Source organism: Strix uralensis, chromosome 7 (genome assembly GCF_047716275.1).
Source record: "Strix uralensis isolate ZFMK-TIS-50842 chromosome 7, bStrUra1, whole genome shotgun sequence".
Taxonomy (NCBI): domain Eukaryota; kingdom Metazoa; phylum Chordata; class Aves; order Strigiformes; family Strigidae; genus Strix; species Strix uralensis.
The window spans coordinates 18306279-18334136 of NC_133978.1; the positions used below are offsets into that span (position 1 = coordinate 18306279).

General features: G+C 38.4%; 1 protein-coding gene across 11 annotated transcripts in view; it reads right to left on the reverse strand.

Moving 5' to 3' along the window:
• KAT6B (lysine acetyltransferase 6B) overlaps positions 1-27858 on the reverse strand; it is a 120563-nt gene that overhangs the window by 10633 nt on the left and 82072 nt on the right. For all 11 annotated transcript variants that reach the window (XM_074874581.1, XM_074874578.1, XM_074874582.1 and 8 more), the window contains 2 exons: positions 25620-25713; positions 813-1044 (listed from right to left, as the gene is read on the reverse strand). In XM_074874581.1, the coding sequence (XP_074730682.1) occupies positions 813-1044; positions 25620-25713 (326 nt within the window). The remainder of the gene's footprint in view (positions 1-812; positions 1045-25619; positions 25714-27858) is intronic.

Here is a 27858-nt window from a genome sequence, read left to right on the forward strand (position 1 = left end):
GTTACTGATGCTGAGCTATTCCTGATCTTCATTTTATTTTTTGGCAACCCACTGTTTCTAAGGCAGTTTTGCTTAATTATAAAGTTTCTATGATTAGAAGATCCAGAAAGAGTTATGCAGCTCGTCAGAAACACAAATACCATTGAAAGTCATTTAAGGCATTCTACAAAAAAAAAAAAAAGAGCCCAAACAACAAAAACCACTCAAAGTCTAAAATATCAATCAAAATGATTAAGAAAGAAGATATTCACAAAACAGGAACTCACCTTCCCAGTGCACTAACTTAACATTGATCATAACATTAAATAGAAACTTGTATTCCCAGTAGTACCTTAGGAAGGAGGACTTCATGTAGAGGTGATCTGATCCCATGGCTTGTGTGAATGCAGTAATGACTGAAAAAAGGGGGTGTGGAGAGACAGACTGCCACCCATCCACAAACCCAAGTTTTTCCCTCACCAGTATTCAAAGCAAAATACTTGCAAAGCAAGAGTCGGGAATTGTACTTACAGAAGATGATAGTGAATCAAACAAAATTCTTCAATGAAAATGTTTCAAGCTGGCCACACCCTTCTATTAACCATTAACATGAAAGAGGATCCAAAACACCACCATTTGTTTAGGGAGAAAAACTCTTTACGTAAGACCCCATTAACAAGACCTGGCTGTAATGACTTCTTCAGTAAGATGGTTATCACTCATTTTCAGGTCAAAATTTCACACAGATATTTTTCACATCAACTATTTTTTAAGTAGAGAATGTGACCGTTTTGTCTCGGTATTTTAAAAATTTTTTTACAAGATTCACTGACCTATCTTCTCTTTTATCTATCATGCTATGTTGCTGCAGGGTTGTGGCAATATCATGTGGACACATTCCAGTAGCTCGACTCATTCCTTTGATGCTGATTTGTTTTTCATGGTGGCAGTTAAGGTATTCTAATATGACACTTTTCCAGTAAGCCAAGTATGAGAGACGACCCAGATCAGACAATGGTTTTTCAGGGGATCCTGCTTGACCCTCTCTTCTAGAAAGTAAATAGCCTAGAATGAAAAAAAACAGAATACCTTATTGAGATAACAAAAATAAAGAATTTTAACTGCCCCTTAAGAAAGTTGGTATTAACAGAAAGATCAGCATGACTGATTACATTATTGTAACTCTTGCAATTAAAGAAATCCTATCAACAAAAGAGATTGGTTTTCATCATTATAGTGACATAGGAAAAGATTAAATCTTTGTAAAAGACTCAGATCTTACGAGAATCAAATGTTAACCTAAAACCCCCTTCTAATCATAAGGCAAGGAGGAGAGAAAAAGCCAACACGTTTCAGAACAGCTGTCATCATACATGATCTCATCTAGAACTACAATTGCCTGGCCTCTTAAGAAATTTTTACACCTGAGTTACATCACTGAAGCCAAGAATTTTCATAAGAATCTCAAGAGGAAGTGACATGGGTAATATCAGCTAAGTCAGTTTTCTTCAAGAAGCCTGGGGTGACATAAGTTTTTGATTAAACTGTTGTATTTCAGAGCTGACATATAATTTACAAGTTGAACTGCTAGAATTACTTATAAGAAATAATTCAAAAATAATCTCCCTTAATTCACATTTAAGAACATTCACATAATTCCAGTTTGCAGTCTTCAAGACAGTAACCGATCAGCTATTATGCAATACACCACCTTCGATTTATATTCCATGTACGTTGTAAGTCCTTTTTAATTCCCTTCAGCTTTAAGAAGCTTCTATAATGTAAAGGAGAACACACCTGCTTGGAGAAAACAGTAGTGTGGTATTTGTCACTATTAAAATTAATTCTGTATAAAGCAAAAACCAAACAATAAAATGTATCCTTTCACAGTAATTCATCCCTGCATAATACATATTCTGCACTGTGCCTTTACAAACGCTACCAAAACACAGACCTTAAACACCAGGCTTACAAAATGCTTCTTCCACACCATAAGCATGGACATCACACTTATGGAATTACCTTACTCCAAGTCATTTGGAATCCACCAACACACAGTTCTTTTGTCTTCCAATATTCTTAAATACTTTTTTTTTCTTTCAAGTTGGAATTCTTCCTCTTATTTTTCACAGATTGCTTTAAAACACAACTAGTACAGCCATGTCACATTTGCTAAAAAAATCCTGACTTCTTCACAAAGTTTCTCCTAATCAAGTTAGCTATAAATTAAGAACATATTAACATCCAGCTTTGAGTGAAGCAGTGGCTGTTCCCTTATTTTGATGTATGCTCTACCATATACAAACTTACACACACATATCTATTTTTATATATATATAAAAATATGAAATGCACATATACATACACACATGCATATTTATTTAGCCTAAAACAATGGTCTTCCTTTTTTGGGGGCAAGACAAAAGGTCCACAACAGAATCTGGAAAACACATATGCACTGGTCATCATACTCTAACCTCCAGTTTGCATAAAAATGTTTACACAGAAAAGCAGACATCCTACTACATTTTAAGTGATCAGTAACAACAAGTAAATAAGTGAAATAAGTAGCATACCCATCGTATCTACTAGCATGATTTACGATAAAATGCCAGAGCTTCAGGAGGAATACCATCCCACATCTGCCTACTTCTACATAGCACACAGACACCTACATAAAGCCCGCTTACATCTGCATGGTACCACTGGAAACACAGCAAGTAAATTTATTCTGTTTTACAGAAGACACACTACCTTAAAACTTAAGAAAAGGAAGGTATTTTGACATTTCAAGTTGCAGCATATTAAATTTTTTAATAACTAGATGATACACCTTAGTATTATAAGTAGCTGTTGTTGACAGAAAAAGCCAAACTTCACATTCAAAACCACATTGCATCCTGAATAGTTTGAAGATAAAGAAGTGGTTTAGTTCCAACTGCACAACAGGAGTCCTATAGTGTATAGCTTATTCTGCATAATTTTAGACAAAGATTCACTTGTACCAAGAAAGAATTTTGGATCAGCTTGTTTACAACATATAAAGACAAGTTGTATGCTAAGACATCATTGCCAATAGAAACACATGCCAAACTGCAGCAGTACAAATAGTGATAGAAGTCTCAACAGAGGAAAAGAGAGGGAGAATAACCTAGATCTTTAAAACAAATCCATGAGGAGAATTTACAGTTGCTTCAAGTAACTTTACAGTTTAACCTACCAACTTCACGTTCCAGAAAACCCGGGCACTAATAGTGTTTGTAGGCTGTTTGCAAGACCTGAATTTCATTACTGTATTTCATTATACTTTAAAATTACTTTGACAAGAACCTTCTTCCTCCACTTCCATTTTCCTTATACATAACAGGGCTGTAACTATACTTTCTTGGTAAACATCTTAATGAGGCTTAGTAAGAAATGACTATCAAGAGTTTGAAATCATTAGTTACGCAACCACAAGTAGCTTTAGTGTTTTACTAGTATATCCTTGCTCATCAGATCCTTCCAATGGATGGGAACTTTAAGACTAGTTCTTAGCAGGCATTTTCACATATTTTTACTCTACGTTAAAGCAGTGAAACTTCACCTGCATGGTAGTAACATCTGTCAGTATTCTTCTACAATTCTACAATATAATCTATGCTTATCCAAGATATTCACATTCTATAGCATCAAAAATATAAATCAGAGGTAACAGTCTCAGTTACATGTAGTGAGCACTGAATGGAAAGTTTCTCTTAACAGATTCTGTGATTTGAATGACATCTATTAAATTAAACTTACCAAGGAGACGCCAAATAAATGATCTAAGTTGCAGGTAAATAAAAAACACTGATCTTGGTAGCTCGTGTATCTATCCTGAAGCATCTGAAATGAGTACAATATGCCCCTGTTAAAGAGATACCCTCCAGTGTCATTGTGTCTGCCTAATCTTAATAATGGATAGCCTTCAAGTGGAAACCTGAAAGAACTTTCTTAAACTATAACCCTTGATATAAGACTATCAACAATAGCAACATTCAGAGGACAAAATATAGCTCCTCCCCACCCACTCCCCAAGAGTAAACAAGTCAGACTGTATGTTACACACACCAAAAAAACCCCACACCAAAATGTAAAACCTAATCTAGAAGAACAAAGAGTTGTCTGTCTTATCTTCTGGACATATGAATGATAGTATCACAATGGTTAAAATACCATTAATTATTTTTATTTCTTGCCTTATCTCCACCCTTCATAGTGAAGCAACATGCCACATGCGACTTACAGCCTTTGATTTCTGTCATGCAAATCTCCCCAAAACCTCTAAGGTTTTATCTTATTCAAGATTTAAAACAATTAGAAGAAATTCAATCTGAGGAAGGGAGAGTTAGTATAAGATATGTATTTTATGCCTTCAACACAAATTTAGGAGATAATCAGATATTAAAACAAACATTTAAAGAAATTAACTTGAGCAGTATCTTGTAATTTCAATCTAGGGCATTCCTAGTATGTAACACCGAAAATAGCTACAGCAGAGTCCACAACACACTTACATGAAAACAATAACTTTAATACATCTATGTCAATCTCCAGAAACCTTCAGTTACTTAACTACTGATTTCGTTATGCTCAGCTCTGTCTCTTAAAACAAATAAAACAGCGTGAGATCAGAGGTCCAGCGTGATAGTACCCTGTCCTGACAGTGGCCAACAGAAAAATCCAAGGGACAGACTAAAACAGGCAGCCATCTTGTGGAACTCACATGCAAACAGAATTAGTCTGGCTCCGTTCTAACAAATGGAATGCACCAGACGTCTATCATCCCCACACATTTTAGCATTTTTAAAGAACTTGATATGATTTGGTAAGTATCACTGTCTTTTGCAAGCAGCACAGAGTCTATCTTCCTCCTCCATTCACTGCATTTACCTACGTTTTCACTAGTCTTTATTGTTATGTCCACTAATACAGCTGGTACTGACATGAGGTGAACTGACTTGTATCTCCCTAGCTCTCTCCTGAATATCTTCTAAAAATCAGGATCATATCAGCCCCCTTTCAGTTCTATGGCACGAAAGCAGTTTTATGCATACTTCAAGTTACAAACTGCCATAAGCAGCTATTTCATTACTAAGTCTCTCTTATCTCCAAATCCCCAAGACATATCCTTCTTATCCTGCCATACACATTTCCAAACTTCACTACCTTAGCTTTCTAATATTAAGCATAAATCGCTCCAAAGTTTTAAATAAGGTGGATACAATTTAGCTTCAGACAGCTGAATTGAATTTCATTATCTACTGAAAAAATACATACTTGTCCCTTTGCTTTTTAACATGGTAGCAAAGGTAGGCTAGCCCTCAAGTGTGTAAGATGACAGAGATGCAGATTACGTAGAGGCCAGTGGCACAGGAAGAAGCAGCAAAGACACTAGACAATTGAACTGGTACACCGAGAAAAACCAAGTGAACACACTACAATTGACAGAAGACAAAAGAAGTTTTAAGATATTCTTTAAGGACTCTCCTGCAATCTGTGTACTCGCTATACATGCTTGATATTCTATAGCAATGAACATATCAATTTATCTTTTCACTTCTGATGAATGGTCAAAAAAAAAAAAGAGATCTAGCTAAAAAAGTTCTGTTTCTTTGGGTGTGTTTAAGATTGGCCACAATCATTATAGAGCCATTATGTTTTCAAGTAAGGCAAAGTAATTTAACTTGATTCAAGTAAACCATAAAACCAAAAACTCGTCTTGTCCTCCCTTCCCTCCAGCCCATTTGCAACCTGGATATAGGTGTTTGAATTACATTTCTTCACATGCACACAAGAGAGCATGGCCACACCGTGGCTCAGTTACACACAGAAGCATATTGCACAGGATTGAATGAACACTTCACCAAGATAACCTAGCTAATACCAAGGTTTTGATCAAGTATTTTTAATGTAATCATATTTACTATTTCTATTTTTAAAAAAACATTATATCCTGGGACAATCCTAGAAATGCTGTATTTTATATTCAATACAAAGAGTAAACAATAGTTGGTTGGTTAGCATCCACACTGGAAAATAAAGAATTGTAACAGAGTAGGTTTTAAGAAGAAGAAATAGAAGGCTGTATTTGGTTTGTAAAGTAAGTATATTAGTCCTCTTTATGAAAGTATCACAACATCTCTTGCAATCTCCAATGGACAATACAATTGTACATTTTATTAAAAATTCAACACAGTCAGAATACAATCCACTGGGATCATCTGAGGCAGTTTCAACACAATCTACTCCAGAAGATACTACCAGCTGAATCTCTACTATCATTTCCTGTGTTCTACTATCCATGTGCTCCTTTAATGGAACATCTCACAGATCAGCCTCACCACACACAATAGACACTGTGCCATATACAATGGACACTATGCTGATCTAACACAATTCCTCTACTCCTTTAACTTCACTGCTTACAGGTAGTCAGGTTCTTTGAGAACAGTAACACAAAGAGAGGCAATTCACACTTATCAGGATCCATGTATGATGTTTAACTATTGTTCTGAAAATATCTTTTATCTCATTGCATCGCATTGTCTTCAGCAGAAATAGACAGAATCAGCAAAAATGTGCCTGAATGGGAAATAGCGTACTGAATCTCATTTTGTACCTGGACAAGTACTTACAAATTGCAGCTTTTGTCTCCTATGCTACTACCAAAAATCCACATATTTGTTTTGCACTTATGCAGGTTAAAAATTAAAACAGAGTCTTCAAAGTGGATCCCGAGGGTAGGGATTTGTGAGTCCCACATTTTGGCTAGGATGGATTTTTTGTTTGCTACAAAAAGCTGGAAGTAATAGTTTACACTGAAAAATTTAAAAGAAATGTATCTGAGAGCCTGTGATGTTGGAAACAGTTTTATGTATCAATCACATAATGCATGGGAGACAAAACACAGTTCTGATCTTATTTAAGAAGTCACGTTCAATACCACCTTCTAAGAAATCAATAACATTAATCTCTCTGAATAAGAAAGTTACAAATACTAGTGAAGAAAGTCTGTTATATTATTGTAACTGAGACAGCACTCAGTTTACAAAAAAAACCAAAATGACAAACATCTTAAAATTAGGATGTGTACTACCAGAGTATTGCAGAGTCCCCGTCTTGAATCATCCTAGCTACTCCAGAGAACACAACTCTTCATTCAAATTTTGTAATTCAAATTTAATCTTCACTTTTTAAAAAATTATCTGCAGATTAGATTGGCTTTTAACTTAAAGCAAAGCTGCAGCCAAATACAATCTTTCTTTCAAAACCAGAATCACACTGTTGGTAGCTTAATGCAAGAAAAGAAGCAGAGCTTTGCTTCACTGCAAACACTCATTACAGAGAAATGTTTACATCCTATTGCATCCCTCCACATTCACAGAATTAATAAATGTAACACACAGAGCTCTTGAATAGGAGCAACTCTTACAGAGCACAAGAACAGTACAGAAAATGCAACACAGCAGAGGTGCCTAGATTAGAAAAACTCCAAAGAGTCTTTTAGCAGTAACCCTGCCACTATAATCTACTGGACTTTGAACAAGAGTGGACTTGGCAAATAAGAAATCTTTATGCTATTAGCAGGGTTTCATCAAGACAGCTTCCTCTCGAGCTTTTTAGGCTATCACCTTCCATGCTTCCTAGTAAAACTGCTTGATCATCATCATGGTACCTTGCTTCAAAGAGGAAAATTTCTATTGTGACTTTTAAACTTCATCTACATGGAAGAAAAAAGCTCTCCACCTTTTAAAGTACAAAGGATCAAAATTCAAGAGAACTATCACTGCAAAAGCATTAATTTATTGCTTATGTATTAACATACCCCCAAAACAGATGGCACTATATTATCACATCTCCCAATCATTTTTAAACCCAGAAATTCAGATGGTATACTTGTAGTAGATAATGACTGAGAATCAGGGTGTGGAATAAGCCATATGAACCGAATTCAAATCTATTAACATTGGCTTCCAACATTAAGTCTCTCTTTGCCACTGTAATTCACCTCACAGTAAAACACAAAAGCAAACTTAAACGGTTCAAACTTGCTTAAGCCTTGCCTACATAGAAAGCCCATTTTGTAAACAGGTTTCAACTCACAAATATGACATAGCTTAGAACAACTGTCAGGTTGTCAGCTCTCACAGAGTCATGAAACAGCTCCTGAGCTGCTACAGCATGTCATAATAAGGTAAACTGTCACCAGCTTCAGTTTGTCTATGAGACATGTCATCTGTATGTACTGGTATTCAGCAGCTGAGTTGTAAATGGCTTTACTGCCTGTGAATCAAGGACAAGACAGACAACAAAGATAGAAGCACTGCTGCCATTCTAAGGGACATGCTTGCTCTCCAGCCATGCACTAAGGTCACCACAAGCAAATTAATTTGAACAGCTACACAGAATTGCTGTCAATGCACAACTAAACTTCATTTTATCTTTCTGGACCTGTTCAGCTATACTCACAATAGTAATACATCACTGATCCTATAAACAGGCTTGAAGAAAGTTGCCAGTGTTGAGTACCACATCATCAAGTCCAGTTCAAAATGCACCTAGGCAACATAGTGCTTAAAATGACAGCCTGCTGACAGCAATTTACTTCCAAACTTCCTAAAGTTTACTTCCAAAGTAAGTTCTCCTACCATGAGCTTATCTGATGCTAACAGCAGAAGTTTCAGAAGACAGTGTATGTAGAAATACCTGTAGACAGAATTTATACAGATCCAGAAGCACCTTAGCATTTGTTATGTGACTTATACTAAGTCAAATCCATCATCTTTGTAATACCATGATGATACAAATTCATTTATTTCACTCATTGCTGTAGTTGTCCACTCTTCCTTGTCTTTTTTGAAGATGTATGTAACATTTGCCACCCTTCAGTTACTGAGGATGTCCCCCAGCTGCCATGACTTCTCAAAGATGATATGGAGAGGTCTTGCAATCAGCCAGTTCCCTTGGATGAATTTCACCTGGTCCTATGAGTCTGCATATGTTCATTTTATTAAGTACTCTGTAACTTGATCTTCCTTTACCATCTCTAGCATCTCTCTTCTCCTTAAATTCTGCCACACTAGAGAATAGGCCCTGTCAGTGAAAATCAAGGCAAAGAAAGTACGGAGTACCTCAGATCCCTTCTGAGATTCCCACCACACCCTCATGTTGTCACACGATGCCTACTCCATTCCACAGCAGGGCCATATTCTGCTTACTCTTCCTTTGGCTGTCCACGTACTTGTAAGCTCTCCTGTTGCTCTCCACATCCCTCAGTTTCAACTCCAACCAAACTCTGGCTTAATTCCATTCCTGCACATGTAAGCAATACCAGTACCTTTTGTAGACTTTGTTTCTGCTCAGGTCAGGAGTTCTCCCTGCAGTCTAACAGGCTTACTGTCATGTCTGCTATTTTCATGACACTAGAATAAGTCATTTTTGCAGTTTGAGGAAACTGTCTCTGGAGATCAACAAGTCTCATGCTCCTTTGCCCTTCACAGCAGCCTCTCACAGGACACCACTCACCAGTTCTCTAAACAAGGTAAAATTCTGGGCCTTAGTCTGCTAGTTGCCTTCCTTACTTACCTCATGATCTGAAACCCTACTATCTCATGGCCGCAACAGCCTGGGCTGCCACTATTGCTTGCCTGATCAATTCCTCTTTATTTGCAAGTAGGAGATCCAGCAAAGCATTTGCCCTAGCCGGTCCTTCCAAAACCTGTGTCGAAATATTGTCCCAAACACCGTGCAGAAAACTGCAGGATTGCTTGTATCCTGCTGTGCTGCCCTTCCATCAGAGCGTTTCAAGTAGTCCTTGAGAACAAGGGCCTTCCACTAGCAGATGTCATCCAGTTGCTTAAAAGGTTCATCCTCTTCCCTTTTTGATCAGACTGTCTGTAACAAATGCCTACCACAGTATTTATGAGTGCTGCCCTAGCCTCTGATTCTGAGGCGTACAGACTTGAGGGTGAGTGGGCGCCTGCATGGTGTTTGGCTGATGGCCAGGTTTAAACCATGACACAGGCCTATCACCCATCCTGTAGTGGAGCTCCATGCTTCCAAGTCATTCTTTTGTGTAGAGTACAATCTCCTCTCCTTGGCTTCTCTGCCTGTTCTTCCTGAAGAGACTGTTATCCATCTATTGCAGCAGTCCAGTCTTCTGACTGAGGATACAGCTCTATGACAGAGCACAGTCTTCCATTTCCTCATTTTTGTCTTCAGGACTTAAACTGGAATAATGAGATCTCAAACGCAGTGTGAGAGGGCGCCCTTCCCCTGCCCACCCCAATCACGTTGTCTCTTGCAAACCCCGCTCTCCAAGAAGCCCAAGACCTGGATGGCTACTTATTCCCCTAGAAGTTCTGTCCAAGTCAGTTTCTGATGTGCCAGTGTGCTCATTCCAACTGGTGTCTGTGACACCTCACCATCGTGGTTGTGTGGGCTCTCTGGACCCTCAGGACACCCCATTCTGGGCCAGCTGTTCCACTCAACTGCCAGGTTTGCATATCTCAGTCATGCACATGTTTGTTAAGTAAGAAGCTGAACACAAGCCTACCTCACTTCAAGACTTGACAAGCAACTTCACCTGCAGTCTTTCAGTTCCCAAACATAGTTCAATCACCTTCTGAATTAAGGATCCATCAACATGCTCCCTCCTCCTATGCTGTGCTCCAAAACGCTCATGCTGAATTAGGAACCAAATTAGTTGTACACAAACTTATTTCTCCTTAACTGCTATCACACAGCTCTAAAATGTAGTATCTTGTTCCATTTCCTACCATTTAGTCTGAATATTGCTCAGTACAAGAAACTAATACAAATGTTCGATCATATTTTATAGTGTACTGAGTTTACAGCAAAGGTCACTGCATTTGTATGTTTTTCTACTGTTCTGAAAAAGTGAAAAAAATACTTTAAACAAGTATGAGTCTTCATGAAGTGTTAAGATAGACAGTTATAAGAAACTTCACGAAGAGGCAAATATATTCTCCTCATATTTAGGATTCATCTTGGAGAGCACTTCTATGATCTTGTATCCAGACAAAGGCTGGGGAAGGTTCAACACTTGTGGTTTTTATATTAACATTGTAGATGCATTTCTGCCCATTTTAAACATTATTTTCCTATCAGGAAGTATATCTAGCATTAATATGCCCTCTAAACTTGCAGCTGTTTAAATAACAGATGACAAATTCAAAGGTATTTCAACTAATCGCTTGGTCCAGAGCAATTACATAACAAACAGGAACATTTGGACCTTGAATGCATGGTGCACCTCTGCACCAGCTGTAGAGATTAACTGCATTGCAAATTAGAGCAACAACACATGCAATTAAGCATTTGGATGATATTGGTTATTCACCCCATCATGTCACGCACTTAAGAAGTCAGCAATGAAGTCCCCTGATCTATTCTATCTGCCAGTGAAGTCAGATCAAAAATATCACCACTGACCAGATCTGCTGGAGGGTAGCAAAGGGATAGGAACAATGTACTGATGTAATGAAAATGGGAGTCAAATAGGAGTAGGTTGCTTGGATCATAAGAACAGATTTTAGTCTACCGATCTTCCCCCAGTTTTAGACTGAATGTAGCCTTTACAGCAGAAGTCCATTTAGAAATATATACACTACATCAGCAAAATGAGAAGTTAATGCTATGCTAGCATTCTGGATTTCAGCATGATCTATAAGGATGCCATCTTTTCCTCATGCATTGTATAACTTACACCTGTCAACCTCAGGTTCATATTTATGCATGCACATCACAATCACACATATAAATGTTTACATATGCTTCCACACATAGCAACGGTATCCCAACACCACTGAAGCAACTCTCATACAGAAGACAGCATCAAGTTACTTATGAAAGCTTTCCAGATACACACTTTAAAGATGCCAACACACTGCTGAAAACCCTGAGCAGACAGGGGAGCCGCAATAAAGTCAAACTACTGCCAGAAGTTGGAAGCAGCTTGATATCTACTTCTGAGAGTCCCCTAGTCATAAAATGGAGCCTTTCTGAAAGCTGTAAGCAATAGTTTGTGGCCAAAAGATTGCCCTTATGTAATCAGCACTGTTCAATTCCTGTTTATATTTTGTTAATATTTGCATCAGAAGAAAACATATTAATGAGAATCTATCCAGAACAAAAGAAGCAAGCAGTGAACTATTTGCGCTTTCATGTTCTTAGTTCTTCTCAGTCTCTTTAAAGGCCAGCCCCCCCCAAATGAATTACCAGACTTGGACAGATGGAATTGAGCACTTTTCCATTAAACTTTGTTTTGTTTGAAACATAACCAAGTAAAATAAGTCCCTTAATATGGAAAGGAAGAATTCATAAGTTTCCATGCAATGTTCTGTATCAAACCAGAGATCTGAAAGGACAGAAAATGCTAGTAACTGTTTTTACAATACACCAGTATCTAAAGTGACGATGTCCCTCAAACCAGCATTTCAAGTTATCCTTAGAGACTTCCTTTTGTCTTATAAAACATCAAATACTTTGTTTTGAAATTATATGAACAAGTTTTGAAGACACAGGTTCAAAAGGGTAGTCGTAAAAATCAAAACAGCCGAGTATTCAGACAGGGCAGCTCAATGCAGTTAGGTCAGCTCAGCATTCGAAGTTCAGAGGCATGACCGTGAGTGGAAGACAGAAATAGGTAAGGTGAAAGTGTGAGCTTATTAAGACTTAAGATTCCTAAAACTAATTCATGTTACCATTTTTTCCATAACTATTCTGTGTGCCTCTGAACTGTTCTTATCTATGTCAACGGGAGGAAGGTCAAAGATAGAGGACCTTAAATAGGTGTTAGTACCCTCTTTGAAAGCACTTTTGAGGCAGCTTCAAAGGACCCCAATGCCAAGATCCACACAAACACTATAAAAAAAAAAAAAGAAAGACTAGCTGTAACTTGAGATGCTTAGATCAGTGAACAACCTGCTACATTCTCTTTTCTTCTTTGTCTGGTTAAAGAAAAGCTTTCTTTGTGATGAACAGAGTAAGCCAAAGATTCTCTCATTATTGTTACAAGAAATAATGCCAGCTCTCATTCCTCTCCACATCCTCAAGTAAACTCAACACAGGGGGCCCAAACCCTTTAGTTCCTTTATAGAAAGCTTCAGAGAAGAGGTTAGAACTAAACAAATGCCCTTCATGAAGGGAAGGAAAGGTAAAGATGACTGCATTACAGTCAGACCAACAAAAGGCACCCTTTGAGTGAATTAATTGGCTAACACTTATTTTACCTGTGCCAGTTGACAGTAAACCCCTTGAACGGAGGTTCTGTGTACAAAGTACTTATAAGCAGAGTGAAAGCATAAGCAAGACAAAAGGAACTGAAGTACCCTTAAAAGCAAGAGTTGCATGCACCGAGGGCACTGGTCCTGACTACCAATTGGATGAACAAATTTGTCAGCAGGTTAAGTAGTTTAGAGAATCATTAACAAGGCTGGACTGTTCTTGATTTTATAAGCAATGTTCCAAGTTATTATTTAAATTTACATTTTAAAATTATTAAATAAATGACACTGAATGGTAAATTGCTTATAAACTGTAACTGTTGAATGAATTTTCTTTAAGAACTGCCATTACCTTCTGGTGTTTAGTGTTGACAGCACATAAATACCGTTGTTAAACGTATATCAAACATGCTGGTTAGAAAATACTACCTATTTGCTTTCTTATCGGCTCTACATACTCCTACAAGACTCAGTTGACAGGATAGGAAGATGGACCTAGGAGGCTATGCCTAATATAACAAGTAAACTGACTATGCCCGGAACCTTTAAATGGCACTGAGGCCAAGCAGCACAGACAGATGGCATACATACCATTAAGCTCTGACTTTCAGCTAGAGTGTTAACCTGGCTGTTAACATAACGCTCCCAGACTCATGGCTCAGGAAAATTGTTATCACACTTGGGAAGTGACAGATGCCCTGGACCAAAATTGTATCAGGGATGGTTCTAACAGTTTTAGAGCAGTAACCAAGTTCCAAAGCCCAAGAGCTTTTTCTATCATTGTTTTATTCATCTCTACAAAAGATAGTCTAGTAGTACTAAAGAACGTGAACAAAAGCAAAATGGGGAGTCAGTACTGAGAAGTCAAAAGGCACATGTAGGAAGTCACTGCAGATATTGTATTTGCTCAGGTAAGCGGTCATGACACACATACTCTGTAAGACACAAAAGAAGATGCAAACTGCATTTGTCTTACGTGAACAGCAAAATGTCATTGCTGTTCATTTGCTCTACTACAGCATACTGTAGAACAAGGAACTAACCAAGAAAGATTTAGAAGAAAGAACCAACAGATGAAGGAGGTTATTAGGGAATCTCACGGTGATACCCGGTTAGCCAGCAGATACAGGAACTGCATAATAAAAAGAGCGCATATTACCCACCAAGCGCTGAACACAAAAATCCATCTATTAAAGCGCATTTCAAAAAGCTAAGCCCAAGACATGGCAATTTGCTAACTATCTACCATTGCTCAAAACAGCAGTAAACAAGCAAAAAATATAATTTCTTTACAAGCAGGTAGAGCTGCCTGATAAAAGTAGTGGCACTGGAGAAGAAAGGTACCTGGTTAAGAAAGTCACCAGGTTATCGCATTGAGGTGAGATGTCTCACTGTGCCTCAACAACATGACAGGCTACAAAATACGCGCTTTGCCACTGACTTGCTGCAACAGAACTACACTCTGCAGTCAAAAGCAGAAAGATGCACTACTTAATTAAAATCTGTTTTCAGCCACCAGTCTTCAGCAGATGGCTTCTTCTGTTCACTAATGCCCTATAAAGATAGCTTTGTCCAACAAACATTTGTTTTCATTGTTACCATGTTTGGCCTTGCTTTTTAGCTGTTTTCAATGCTATCTGAAATAAAGATGCTCTTCAGTTAAAACAGTCTTAGCTTCTGTATCTGAAGTGACATGCCCTCTTTCTTTTGCAGTTCTGATAAATGCAGTGTCTTGAAGCTATATAAAAGTGATGCCAAGAAATCCCAAGAGGCTGATTTTCTGGGAATAATCTTAAGTCAACAAAGCTTGATTCAAAATCCATCTTTATTTCCCCTTCACCTAAATCTCAGCTTGACACAATGTTTCTTATTAGTTATTTAGGAGAGACCAAACTCATGTCTTCAGGTCAGCAACATAATCAGTCACCAAGAGAAGAACATAAAATAAGAAGTAGCATTCAGGCTCCCTCACATAGACACTTTCAGCTCCCTCTTAAAGGAGAAAAAAAAAAAAGATAAAAAAGAAAAAATGCAGGTAATTCAACCTTTCCTTTGGACACAATACATCTGTAAACACATGTCCCAGCTGAAACCAGGACAACACGCCAGCAAAAACAACCAGAAGATTGACACAGTGTTCTATATTGGGCTACACAAGTCAAGTCAGTCAGTAGTAAAAAAACCAACCAAACAAAAAAAAACCCCACAAAAAACCCAACACAGAATGATTCAATACAGGCCACCACAGGTAATAAATGACACAGGCCTGTTTTATACAGATCCTTAAATCTGTGGTGTTGACTTTGTAAGTGTAGTCTGAAAATACATTATTCCAATAAAGCCTATTAGAAAAAATTCCTGTTCCTCTTCACCCTCAGCCTCTCATTCTCACCCTCCCTTGTTTGCCACACCCTCAGCAGTAAGAAGACAGTTCTTTCAGGACTGTAATGTGAGAAAGGGAATGCCAAAATGCTCTTGGTTAAAATAAATTTAATCTTAAAAAAAAAAAAAATATATGGTCCCACTTCATCACCACCTCAATTCTGTCTACAGAGCACAGCAAAGTAAAACAGTAAACAACATTTTAAAGCATGTTTATGCCTCGATTGTATTTCTGATATATTTCAGTATTTGTTACAGCAAACTAAAACATCTCAACACCAGATTTTGGAAAACAACAGTGTAAGGGGTGTGATGCACACAGAGAGAGTGCATCATTCCAGACACCTTTGTTTTCCAAATGTTATTTCTACTTCATATCCACATCTGATTGAAGTACTTAGATGTTTAAAAAAATTCCCCCTGGTTTTCTTCAAGTAGTTTTTCTGAAGTATTACTTTCTGGGCAATGCATTAGTTCCCATGACCAGATTAAGGGATTTAGACTACCAATTCTATATAAACACATACTAAAGAAGTAGATCCAACCACTTACAACCCACTGCAGCTTAGGCCTAGCTCTAAACAACACACTGCTATCAGAAGTGGTTCCCAGCAGTTCCACAAGCATACCAGAACTTACATGTCATACATGTGAAGGTACTTCCTCTGATGTCTCCTAACAATTTGCTCCATTACAGCACCTATCTTACCTCTTCTTTTCCCCCAGTCTGCTTTGTTTTCCAGAAGTTAATTTATGAATTAGTATAAAGAACACAAGTTTTCACAGTCCAAGGTCAGAGAATACAGAGCTTTAAATCAGTTACCCCTCACCTCAACCTGTTACTACAAGGAAAGTCTACACATCTACTTAAAACAACACAAGCTAAGGCTATACAGCAAAGAAACTGTGTGAATTCATCACAATGAAGAAGAAAACTGTATGTCTTTTCATTACTCTTTTGCCCTTTTAGTGCTTCTGTTAATAGTCTGTCATTGTTTCTGCATTCAAGTATTCTTAAAAGAATGAAACAACACCATTTCCATACTGTAATGGCTTCATTTGCCTCATTCCAGCTTCCTACCAAAAAATGAAAGCCCTTGAATAAAGAACATGTGTCACCTTTTCCAAGGCTGTCTTTACCAATAGAATACTTTCAGAGCCACTGTAAAAACCTCAAGCAGCATTTTTACTCTATTCCACCATTTAATTCCATCCCATTTTCTATTTTTAAAAAGTTACTGATCTTCAAAACAGGGATGACATTTTCTCAAATGCTAGTATCATCTATCAGCCCTAAATGCGAGGCCACGTGTTAGTCCATTACTAGTTTCAAGTTTTGTTCAACTTTATTTTCTTTTTTTTGATGAATGAATAAACATAATGCTTCACAAAAAGTCATTGCTTTCTGGTTCAGTACACAGAGGAATAATTTAATCTGTTGTTAAAGCAGAAAGCCTAGAAATACTATAGCAAGAACCAGAGGTAAGAGTTATGAAATCAAACTTTTGGCACAGCAACATTTCCAAACTTTCTTAGTATACCAAAACACCACAAAGCCAGTGTGGAAGATGGAACTAGAAGAGCTCACTGTCCAAACTGCAACTAGTCATGGAAAGCTCAACCCTGACTCCTGAAGACCCTGCAAAAACCCAAGACATAGTAGTGGACATTAGTGAGAAAACTAGGCCCAAAATTGTCTAAAAGAAATTCTTATTTTCCATCAAAAATAACCTTTTGTCACTATCAGAAGACAGAGGTTTGAAGTACTGGAGCCATGAAGAAGTTGGAAATAACTAGCTGATCCTAGAGAAAAAATGCTGTTTGAATTGATCTTCTTCGGAAATAAGCAGTTTTATTTCTGAACAGTATTCATGTTTTTCTTCTAGCTTAGCAGAAATCAAGCCTCTTCCCTTTCCCAGAAAAACTGATTTTACAGGCTAGACCAGCTCTTCACCAAACTTGGAGAACAAAATTGCACTAAGGACCAGAAAAAAAAAAACAACAAAACCAAAAACTATTTATACTCTTCACACTCTTCTTAACTGTGCCTGTGGATTAACCTAGGTGTCACACAATGCAGTTTTTTCAGCTTGTTTCAAAACTGTCTCAAAACTGCTGGCAATAATAAATAAACCCACTGTCCGCATTCTCATCAGTAGTTTTATGTTATGTGTCAATACTTGTGGGACAGCTTTTGTGCCTTAAGTAATTCTCTGGATGCAATCCACAATGCTTACCACTTCTGCATGACTGAGCCCTAAGCAATGAAGATCTTCCACATTTCCATAGAGAGATGCAGATCTTTTGAAACAAGTGCAAACTGGAAAGAATTCAAGAATGCACTTTACAAAGGTAGCTGTCCTTTTTTTGCCTATTCACTGCCCGATCACCGTCCCTTACTTCTCAATGAAAGTGCATACAGGATCATTACGTGATCTGGGTTTAACAAACACCTTCAAGGACACCTGTACTTACTCCCCATCCACTTCTAGCCCAGAATATTTCACTGATTCAGCTTTGGACACAAATGCCCCTAAATGGTTGCACATGGACAAACAATTGTAGGAATTTGCAGCAGAGAAGAAAGGACTAGAACTGAGGTCAAAGAAATAGGCTGTAGTTTCAGATCTTCAATCAAGTTCTCCAAAGCTGTAAACAGCGAAGGAACACTCCACCCCACCAAATCTTGTTCACAAGCTTTTGCTGAGCCATTTCCTACTGAGAAGCAACGTAGGCTAATGAATATTGCCACTAACCTGACTTCGAGCGAAGAAGTGGATCTCTCTCTGTTACCAATTTATAAATATTGGTAATAGTCCTAACCTCCTTTATCAATTGCTCCAATGTTTAGTCATGAAAAGCATTTAGGAAGCAAGCCATAACTTTTCATTTACAGTTTAATTTCCCATTATTTGTAGAGCAAACTTTTTGTTCCTCTCATCCCTTGGAAACTTATATCTATGTAATACATGAGTTGTTGCACAAGTTCTGCTACTGCTGGTACTCTGCTGCTCCTGCAAATCAGGACCTGGAAAATTTACCCACCTGTTTGAATGGAACAAGAAAAAAAAAAAACTCAACCAAGAAACAGATACCAGATTTGGGGAAATGAGCAAACAAGGACATTTAACAGACCCAATTTTCCTACACCAGAATACAACTCCTCAATATAAATTCTGTTTGTTTCTTTCACTGCCAGACTTGAATTGTCTTTCCCTATCACGGTCTCCTCACAAAAAACCTGAGCTATGCATCCCAGAAGGAAATCAGGGGTTAGTTCAAGCTAATGGGAAAAAAAAAGCACCAAAGTTGAGTGCAATAAATGATAAAAAAGGTGAAAAAGTCAGCATTGACTTTACCAAACATACAAATGAAACAAAAAAATCCTACACACCCAAAACAAAAAACATATGTAGCCCACATAGAATCCCAGCACCATTAAAACAGGTTTCCTCTCTCAAGCAAAAATAATCATTTCACAATGAACAGATAAACCAAACTAAAAAAAGGAATTCTGAAGGGGAGGAAGAAACTCCTACAATCAATTGGACCAGAAATACCCTCAAGATAAATAACAAAAGGCTATCAAGGACTTTGCTCCTCAGCATTGAATCCAGTTGTTACTGTGATGTAAATGAATCATCAACATACTTAGCCAGCACAGTTCACAGAATCATCTAGGTTGGAAAAGACCTTGAAGATCACCTAGTTCAACCATTAACCTAACAATGACAGTTCCCAACTACACCATATCCCTAAACTATATGTCAATCCGACTCTTAAACACCTCCAGTGATGGGGACTCTTGTCCTATCACTTGTTACTCAGTTAAAGAGACTCATACCATTGGCCTTCTTGGCCACCTGGGCACACTGCTGGCTCATGTTCAGCCGGCTGTCAATCAACACCCCCAGGTCCCTCTGACTGGCAGCTCTCCAGCCACTCCTCCCCAAGCCTGTAGCGCTGCTGGGGGTTGTTGTGGCCCAAGTGCAGCACCCGGCATTTGGCCTTATTGAAACTCCTACAATTGGCCTTAGCCCATCGCTCCAGCCTGTCCAGGTCTCTCTGCAGAGCCTCCCTACCCTCGAGCAGATCAACACTCCCACCCAACTTGGTGTCATCTGCAAATTTACTGAGGGTGCACTCGATCCCCTCATCTAGATCATCAATAAAGATGTTAAACAGGAGTGGCCCCAAAACTGAGCCCTGGGGGACACCACTTGTGACCGGCCACCAACTGGATTTAACTCCATTCACCACAACTCTTTGGGCCCGGCCATCCAGCCACTTTTTTACCCAGCGAAGCGTGTGCCCATCCAAGCCACGAGCAGCCAGTTTCGCCAGGGGAATGCTGTGGGAAACGGTGTCAAAGGCCTTACTAAAGTCAAGGTAGACTACATCCACAGCCTTTCCCTCATCCAATAAGCAGGTCGCCCTGTCGTAGGAGGAGATCAGGTTTGTCAAGCAGGACCTGCCTTTCATAAACCCATGCTGACCGGGCCTGATCATCTGGTTGTCCCGCACGTGTTGTGTGATAGTACTCAGGATGAGCTGCTCTGTCAGCTTCCTGAGCACCGAAGTCAAGCTGACAGGCCTGTAATTTCCTGTATCATCCTTCCGACCCTTCTTATATATGGGCGTCACATTGGCCAATTTCCAATCTGTCGGGACCTCCCTGGTCAGCCAGGACTGTTGGTAAATGATGGAAAGTGGCTTGGCGAGCACCCCAGCCAGCTCCTTCAGCACCCTCAGGTGCATCCGATCCGGTCCCATAGACTTGTGTGTGTCTATGCGATGCAGCAGGTCACTGACTGTCTCCTCCTGCATTGTGAGGGGGTTGTTCTCCCAGTCTCTGTCTTCTGGCTGAGGAGGCTGGATTCCCTCACTACAACTAGTCTTGTTATTAAAGACTGAAGCAAAGAAGGCATTAGGGCACCTCAGCCTTTTGCTCATCACTGCCATGTTTCCTCCTGTGTCTAGTAGGGGATGGAGGCTCTCCCTGATCTTTCTTTTGCTGTTGGACGTACTTATAGAAACATTTCTTGTTACCTGCTGAAGCCAGATTAATTTCTAGCTGGGCTTTAGACCTCCCGATTTCCACCCTGCATAGCCTCACAGCCTCTTTGTAATCATTGTGAGTGGCTAGCCCCTTCTTCCAAAGGCTGTAAACTCTCCTTTTCTCCCTGAGTTCCAGACAAAGCTCCCTGTTCAGACAGGGTGGCCTTCTCTGGCACCGGCTTCTCTTACAGCACCTGGGGACAGCCTGCTCCTGTGCCATTAAGACTTCCTTCTTAAAGAGTGCCCAGCCTTCCTGGACCCCTATACCCTTCAGGACCATCTCCCAAGGGATGCTGTCAAGCAGTTGCCTAAACAAGTCAAAGTCAGCCCTTTTGAAGTCCAGGATGTCAGTTCTGCTGCCCCCTCTCCTCGCTTCTCTTAAGAATAGAGAACTCTATTATTTCATGATCGCTGTGCCCTAGTTGGCTTCCAACCGTCACATCATCCACCAGTCCTTCTCTGTTCACAAAGAGGAGGTCCAGCAGGGCACCTTCTCTGGTCAGTTCACTCACCAGTTGGAAAGGTTTATCCTAATATTGTCACATGCGTTTTCTTCCTCCAACTGCTGCTAGGCCTCCAGCATGGAATTTGCAATCCAGTAAGCAGAAATATGAGACTGATGAGCTAAGCTTTGTGAGGAGGTGTGAATCAAAAGATTGCTTTAAACATACAGAAAACAAGTATGAAATACTGCAGTATTCTAGTAATATTGAACTCTGTGTTAGATATGCCAAATAAAGAAATACTAATACTTTTTGGCACTGCAGTCTAGTGAATAGAAATAGAAAGCATATGAAGATTCTAAGCTTTGTGAGAGCTCAAATCACGAAAGTAAAGAAAAACTTCTTGTATAGAGAAGCTGCTGAAGTTTGTAAGAGAAATGGGACTACATCGAGAGCAGCAGCTGCAACACTGTAGCTTCAGTACTTGCGCTGTCAAAACCACAACAGCAATGCAGGCTGAACTGACAGAGGACATATAGAGACTCACCCAAACGCAAATAATATAATCCTCATGACAGGAACGATAGCTGTGTATCACCACAAATGGACATGAAGTGAAACAAACGCAGAATGCCATCTTATGCAATAAAAGCCTGCTCTCTCTGGTTTATTTCTGGATCAACTTAAGCTGGAGTCTACTTGTCCAAATTTTAATATACAGCAAATACAGAAGACTCATACAGAAGTCAATTACTCTCCCTCAGGTACAACCCTGCAATCACAATCCAGTCAACCTCACAGAATACAAGAAGGAGGAAATGAAAACAAACAAACAAAAAAGCCCAAACTCAAGAAGTTTGGCAAGAATTATCAGTCCTGGGAAAGGCAGGAAGGTATAAATATAACAAGCAAATTAAGACCCTTATTCATTTTCAGGAACTGTTTTTGTATGTTTATATACACTCCAAGAAAAGATTAGGTTCCCTATCTGAAAAAAACAACATACTGTTATAAAATAATATTTAATAAAGCATACTCAGTGTATACTAAATGAAGACTTCATGTAAACCGTTTTGTCTTCAGTATGACATGCTTCTACAAAGTAAGACAGGTTAAGCTTTTTTTATCTTAAAGTGACTTAGCAAAATGAAGCAGTATCAAGTCTGCAATTTTACAAATCAACAGTTACACCATGATAGCTATTTAGAACTAAACTTCTTTTCCATTTCTAACAGTCCAACAAGGTTCTATCCCAGTCAAAACCTCTAACTTCCCTACAAAAAGAAAATTAAAAAAACCTTACCAAGCTTTAAAAAAACAGAACAGATAAAGATGCATATATTGTGTTTTTAAAAACATTTCCATTTAAATAACCAGTGACACACAGTAAACTACACATTAAATGTTTGCTGAAGATAATCAGACACTCAGGCATTTTACAGTACACCTTCTCACAAAACTTAAAAGTACTCTTGCTAAAAATCTTTTTTCCACATGTAAGATTATAGATTTCTGAAGAGATAGACAGACCTTACACAAAGCTTTATGTTGGTGTCTACAGAGTAAGAAATAACAGCATTATTGTTAAGTTTAAATGTAGTTAGCGAAAAGTTGGAAAAAACACCCCACAATACATGGTCAGAAAACAAATAAATAAAAAACAAATAAAAGAATTGGTTTTCCCTTACAAGTTATAGGATGACCACACAGACTCATTATAAAGATTAAAATTAGTCCAAGACAAAGGAATGCATCACAATCTGAACAAACAAATGCATTTCACTTACCTAAAAGGAAGCAAATTCTGTACCACAACCTACATTTTCATCATACTGCTGACAAAGCAGAAGTTGTGTAGTGGCTTAAGGGTGCATTCCTTCCAGCCTAACTATCAAGTGTATATATACAAAGTAATGTGAGCAGTCAACTGCTTGCACTCAGTTCTTGACACCCTCCCCTTTTGTGGTAACTATCATATTCTGAAAATTACTTGCTCAGTTATATTTTTATTATTTTAGTCTAAAAACTGTTCTGGTTACTGTTAGAAAAGAGACAAGTACCAGTGACCGCTTCACAGAATTCAAAATAGAGCAGTTTAGATGTGTTACCGCATAACAAATGAAGACTTAACGTTCAGAGTATAAAATTTATCTTCTACTAAATTTATGAGAACATGACAATCTAGATAATGTTATTGGCAAAAAATGTTTTAAATTATGGTAAACTTGCTCTGTTCAAGTTTAGAATAATAACTGGGTTTTTGTTATATCTCATCTTCTCAGGCCAGTTAGAGCAACTTATTCTCAGATCACAAGTGAACAGAAAGGGTGAACCACAAAGATGGTAGTCAATCAATTACTATATCAGAGGTAGAAACACAAAATTCCAAGAAAAAAAGTAAATAATTGATTTTGAAGGGGTTTTGTGAGAAGACAGATTTTGGGTTCACTAATCCAGATGAGGGTATGGCTGCCCCATTTAACAGCATTCAGCCTCCATCCTGCAGAAGGAAACAAGCCTTGAAGTTACCTTCCTTTCTACACCTGGGGAAAAAAGCCACAAGCAGTTCTCTCACTACCTTTCACTTAGTTTGCACCTCTCTCTCACTAGAGCCAGACTTTCTCAACCACCTCTTGGTTCTTCTGTGGGAAACTGAGACAGTCTAATTCCTGCTTAGTTAAGGGAACCTCTGCCCAGAAAACAAAGGGAAAACACTGTGGAAAGGTACTGAAGGACTGACTGCGTGTGGATGAAGTGGGCAGTCTGTTAACTACAGCAGAAGCTAAAGCTGGTCTCTGGACTATGCCCAGCATGTATACAGCTGCATCTTACACCTGTGATACAAAGAGGAAAGGTGTAAGAATAGCACCAGATAAGCTTCAAGCTAAGGATATCATTAGGTCACATTGCAAGTTATCATAGAAGTCCTAATGATTCAAACAACCTGATGTGCTTCCAGATTTTTCCAGAACGATAAGAGGGACAGAAAATCTGAAAAAATCAGTAGGGTAAAGTAGCACATAGCACAGTAAGAGAGCACAGATCCAGAGAGATGCAGCATATCCATATCCAGAGCTTCTGTGGAATCCGTAAGTTTCACAGCTGTACCATCAGTTTTGTACACATAGCTACCACAAACTCAACTAGAATGTTTGTTCAGAGTGCTTTTTTTGAAAGACACCACAAAGTAAAAAACAAAGGAAAAGCCTAGAAGTACTTACCACTTGTGACCAGTAAGAGTTCCCCATCTCCTTTTGCAAGAAGAGATCCTAATCCTAAAACAGTGCCAACTTCTACCTAAGTAAGCTTAAAGTTCACTGAAGTTCCAGAAATATGTGGTACTTTTCACTGCCTTTCCTAAAAGGTTGCACAAGGCACACAATGGAACAGCTGTTGTGTTCTGCTCCAGTGATGGCTACATTTCAATGGTGGATTAAGTGGTCCAGAACCATCCTTACGTAACTCACAGGGGTACAAGTGAAGACTGTTTATAAAGCCATACAATGCTGAGACATACTCAGTAGTATCTTTATGAACTCTAGTGTAGTCATATTGGGTAGAACACTACAAGACACAGAACCTGAAAACTCTACAGTTACAAATTATTGTCTTTGTCCTGCTGTTATACTGCAATGTATTATTATTTGCATTTTCATGTTCTTGTATACACCTTCAGGGCAGAAATCTTATTATCTTAACTATCTCTATTGTCATGTAATTCTACAATGCTTTAAAAACCATAAGTAATAGTGAAAACTAACCACAGACAACATACACTAATTCCTTATCATCCTCTAAATTACAGTAGAAAGTTAGATTCTGTAGTACTGAGGACACTCAACTGAAAAGTTTCTTTAGAGAATTTTGTCTGGAGTTTCATTGCAGCTTAAAGATTTGGGGAGTAACAAATCTATATTTAAAGAAGCGTGCCTGAAGCTTTCTGACAGGTCAGACAACTCAGCAAAATAAAGCAGCAAGTACATATACACCTACGCTTTTCTTGGTAACAATTTCCACTAAGGAAGTGATGAACTTCAAGACAAAAACCAAAATACATTCCTTCTATGTGGCAATTCTTCAGCTAAAACAATTTTTTAGCTAAAATAAGATGTAAGTTAGAAATATTAGAATGTAGACAATGCCTTGGACTAACACCTTCTTAGCTATAATCACAAATAATTGCTGCTTCTTATAGTAATGAGCAAGGCAAAATGGAAAGTAATTTACACAATTCGTTCAGGGTAATAGCTTTGTGAGCTAATATTACTGCTGAGAGATCCATTCTCAATTTCCTTGAGTACAATAACAGAGCAGCAGTAAGTTTGTCACTTCAGGGAGCTTTTCTATCCTATGTAAATATAAACAGAAATCCCATTATCTATTGATAAAGACAACAAAACAAGTTAAATAAAGTTTCATATGTTACAGTGTCTTGTAACAGCATCAGCTCCCTGGATCACAAGTGTAAATAAAACACTTCACTTACTGAAATCAATGAGAAACCTTCCAAATCCTTGCCTTTGGTATTGGGGCATGATCATTATGCAGGAGACATTGTACTTCTGCTGACAAAGCTTTTCCTGTGGGAAGGAGAAACAGATCAAGTATGTCAAAGCACTGCTGAAGTGGGCAATTGCCTGCACCTGCCACTGTCCTTGTAAAATATCCCAATAAGGTGAACAGATGCATGGGGTCAGTACCAAAGTCAAATAATTCCATGTTAATACTTCATTATAAGGAGGAATTATCAAACATACCCTTCAAAATACTTTTTTTAAACTAGTGAACTGCTCAGAATCTTAAACATTAAAATACATTGTCTAAACAGCATAATGAAGTTTAAGTGCTGTAAAGGAGGAGGAAGGTAAGACGACAAATATTTTCACGCTTCGCTGACAATTCTGTCAAGGATGTAAAAGTGGAAAATAATATCCATATACGTGGTGAAGTTATATTTTCTGCAATTGCTACACTAAGTGCCTGCTGGTTTCCATCTTTATTTTGTCTTCTTTCTCTAAATGAATATGGGGTCAGGGTGGAGGGGAGGAACCCCATACCCACAGAACTAAGAAGTTACACTTGAAGCATGCTAAATTTTTCAAAGCTGAATGCTTCTCACCTGAACCCAAATCAAGGCAGAATGCTCAGAAGCCAGAGCTCTTTCAGACAGAATGAAGTAATATAACATACAGGCAATTGAGGCAAATATTACACTGATTATGACAACAGAAGGAAGAATCTAAACTAGGAAGCTGTTGCAGCAACATAAGGTTATAAGTTCTTTCAGATTTAATGATAAAAAGGAAGAGCCTTCAAGTCTTGTTACCTTTAAAAGATCACACACCAAAAAAAAAAACCACCCAAAGTCAGCACGAGGTAGTTTTGAGGGAGACGAAATAAATCAACCAAAAATATCCAGGTCAGCATTAACTGACAAGAAGTCATGTCAAGCACATATAGTTTAAGACACCACCTATCACTTCAGCCTCCTCACATAAGATGACACCAGACCAGTGATGACGCTGATGGGATCACATGCCAGTACACTGGTTTCCAAACATTTCTTCAGCTGTGAGAGCAGATACCCAAGCCATATTTTGCAAGGTGTCTTAGTTTCTACGGTACGGTGAAGCATTTCCTCTGTATAGGCTTCCTAAACTCTCAAGACTGCTGCTAGTATGAAGTTCATATCCTGGCAACGTATTTGTAATCACGGAAGAAAAGCCAGAGCATTTCTGCCAGCAAAAGCATACACATGCACAGGTTTTCTTAAAAAAAAAAAAAAAGGGGGGGGGGGGGGGGGCGGGCACAGGACAACACATGCAGTTCAGTAAATAATTTGAGATTAAGTTTTTTTTCCTAAGTTTTGGTAGCTAAAACGTTTGTGATCATCAAATGTGACAAACAGACTGGTCAAAAGCCACAGTGGTGAAGCAGGGGAAGAAGACGCATCCTTGCTGAAAAAAGGAGCAAACATCAAGAGAGACTCACCTTAACACCTGCCATATCTTAAATAAATCTAAAAAATACTTGCCTATATCAGAGTTGACATGTTTGTATGCCACAAGAACTTCTGACTGACATAAGAGACAGTGAAAATTGTGCCTATACATCTTACTGTTACTTTAATCCCAGCAAGGCCCACATCTCAGAAGGAAATGCCCAGACCCCCAAGAGATCACTGTATAGTATGCACATACTCTGACAAGATTTTTAGACTTCTTCAAAATAGTATCTTCAGACAAATCACCTCTTAAAGAAAGAAAATTATATAGGTGATAGGAGGTGGTGATACTAGGGGCAAGAAGTACTGAATTTCTGAGTAACAGCACCAATTCATCACAATTCTTATGGACAAATTATGGACAATAATGGAAGCTTTTCCTCTTGCAGGCACATCTAATTATACTTCACCATTACTTTTGGTCATCTTTGTCAACACAGTACACATGAGTATTATTTTTGTCTATAGCAGCCATCTATTGCTTTAAAATTCAAAGCAAAAGCACAATCAACAGATATATCCACTCTAAAGAAGGCATCCATCAAAGTTAGTTAATGCATTCTTACATTCAGTGCAGTGAGTAACTGCATTAGATCACACTGTACACAAGAGATGAACATGGCCACTTATGTCTAAATAGCCAGCCTAAACTAGCAGAAAAACCATGAAAACACATCAACATTTCAAATACCTAGCTCTTTTAGAAGTTAGACTTGGTATA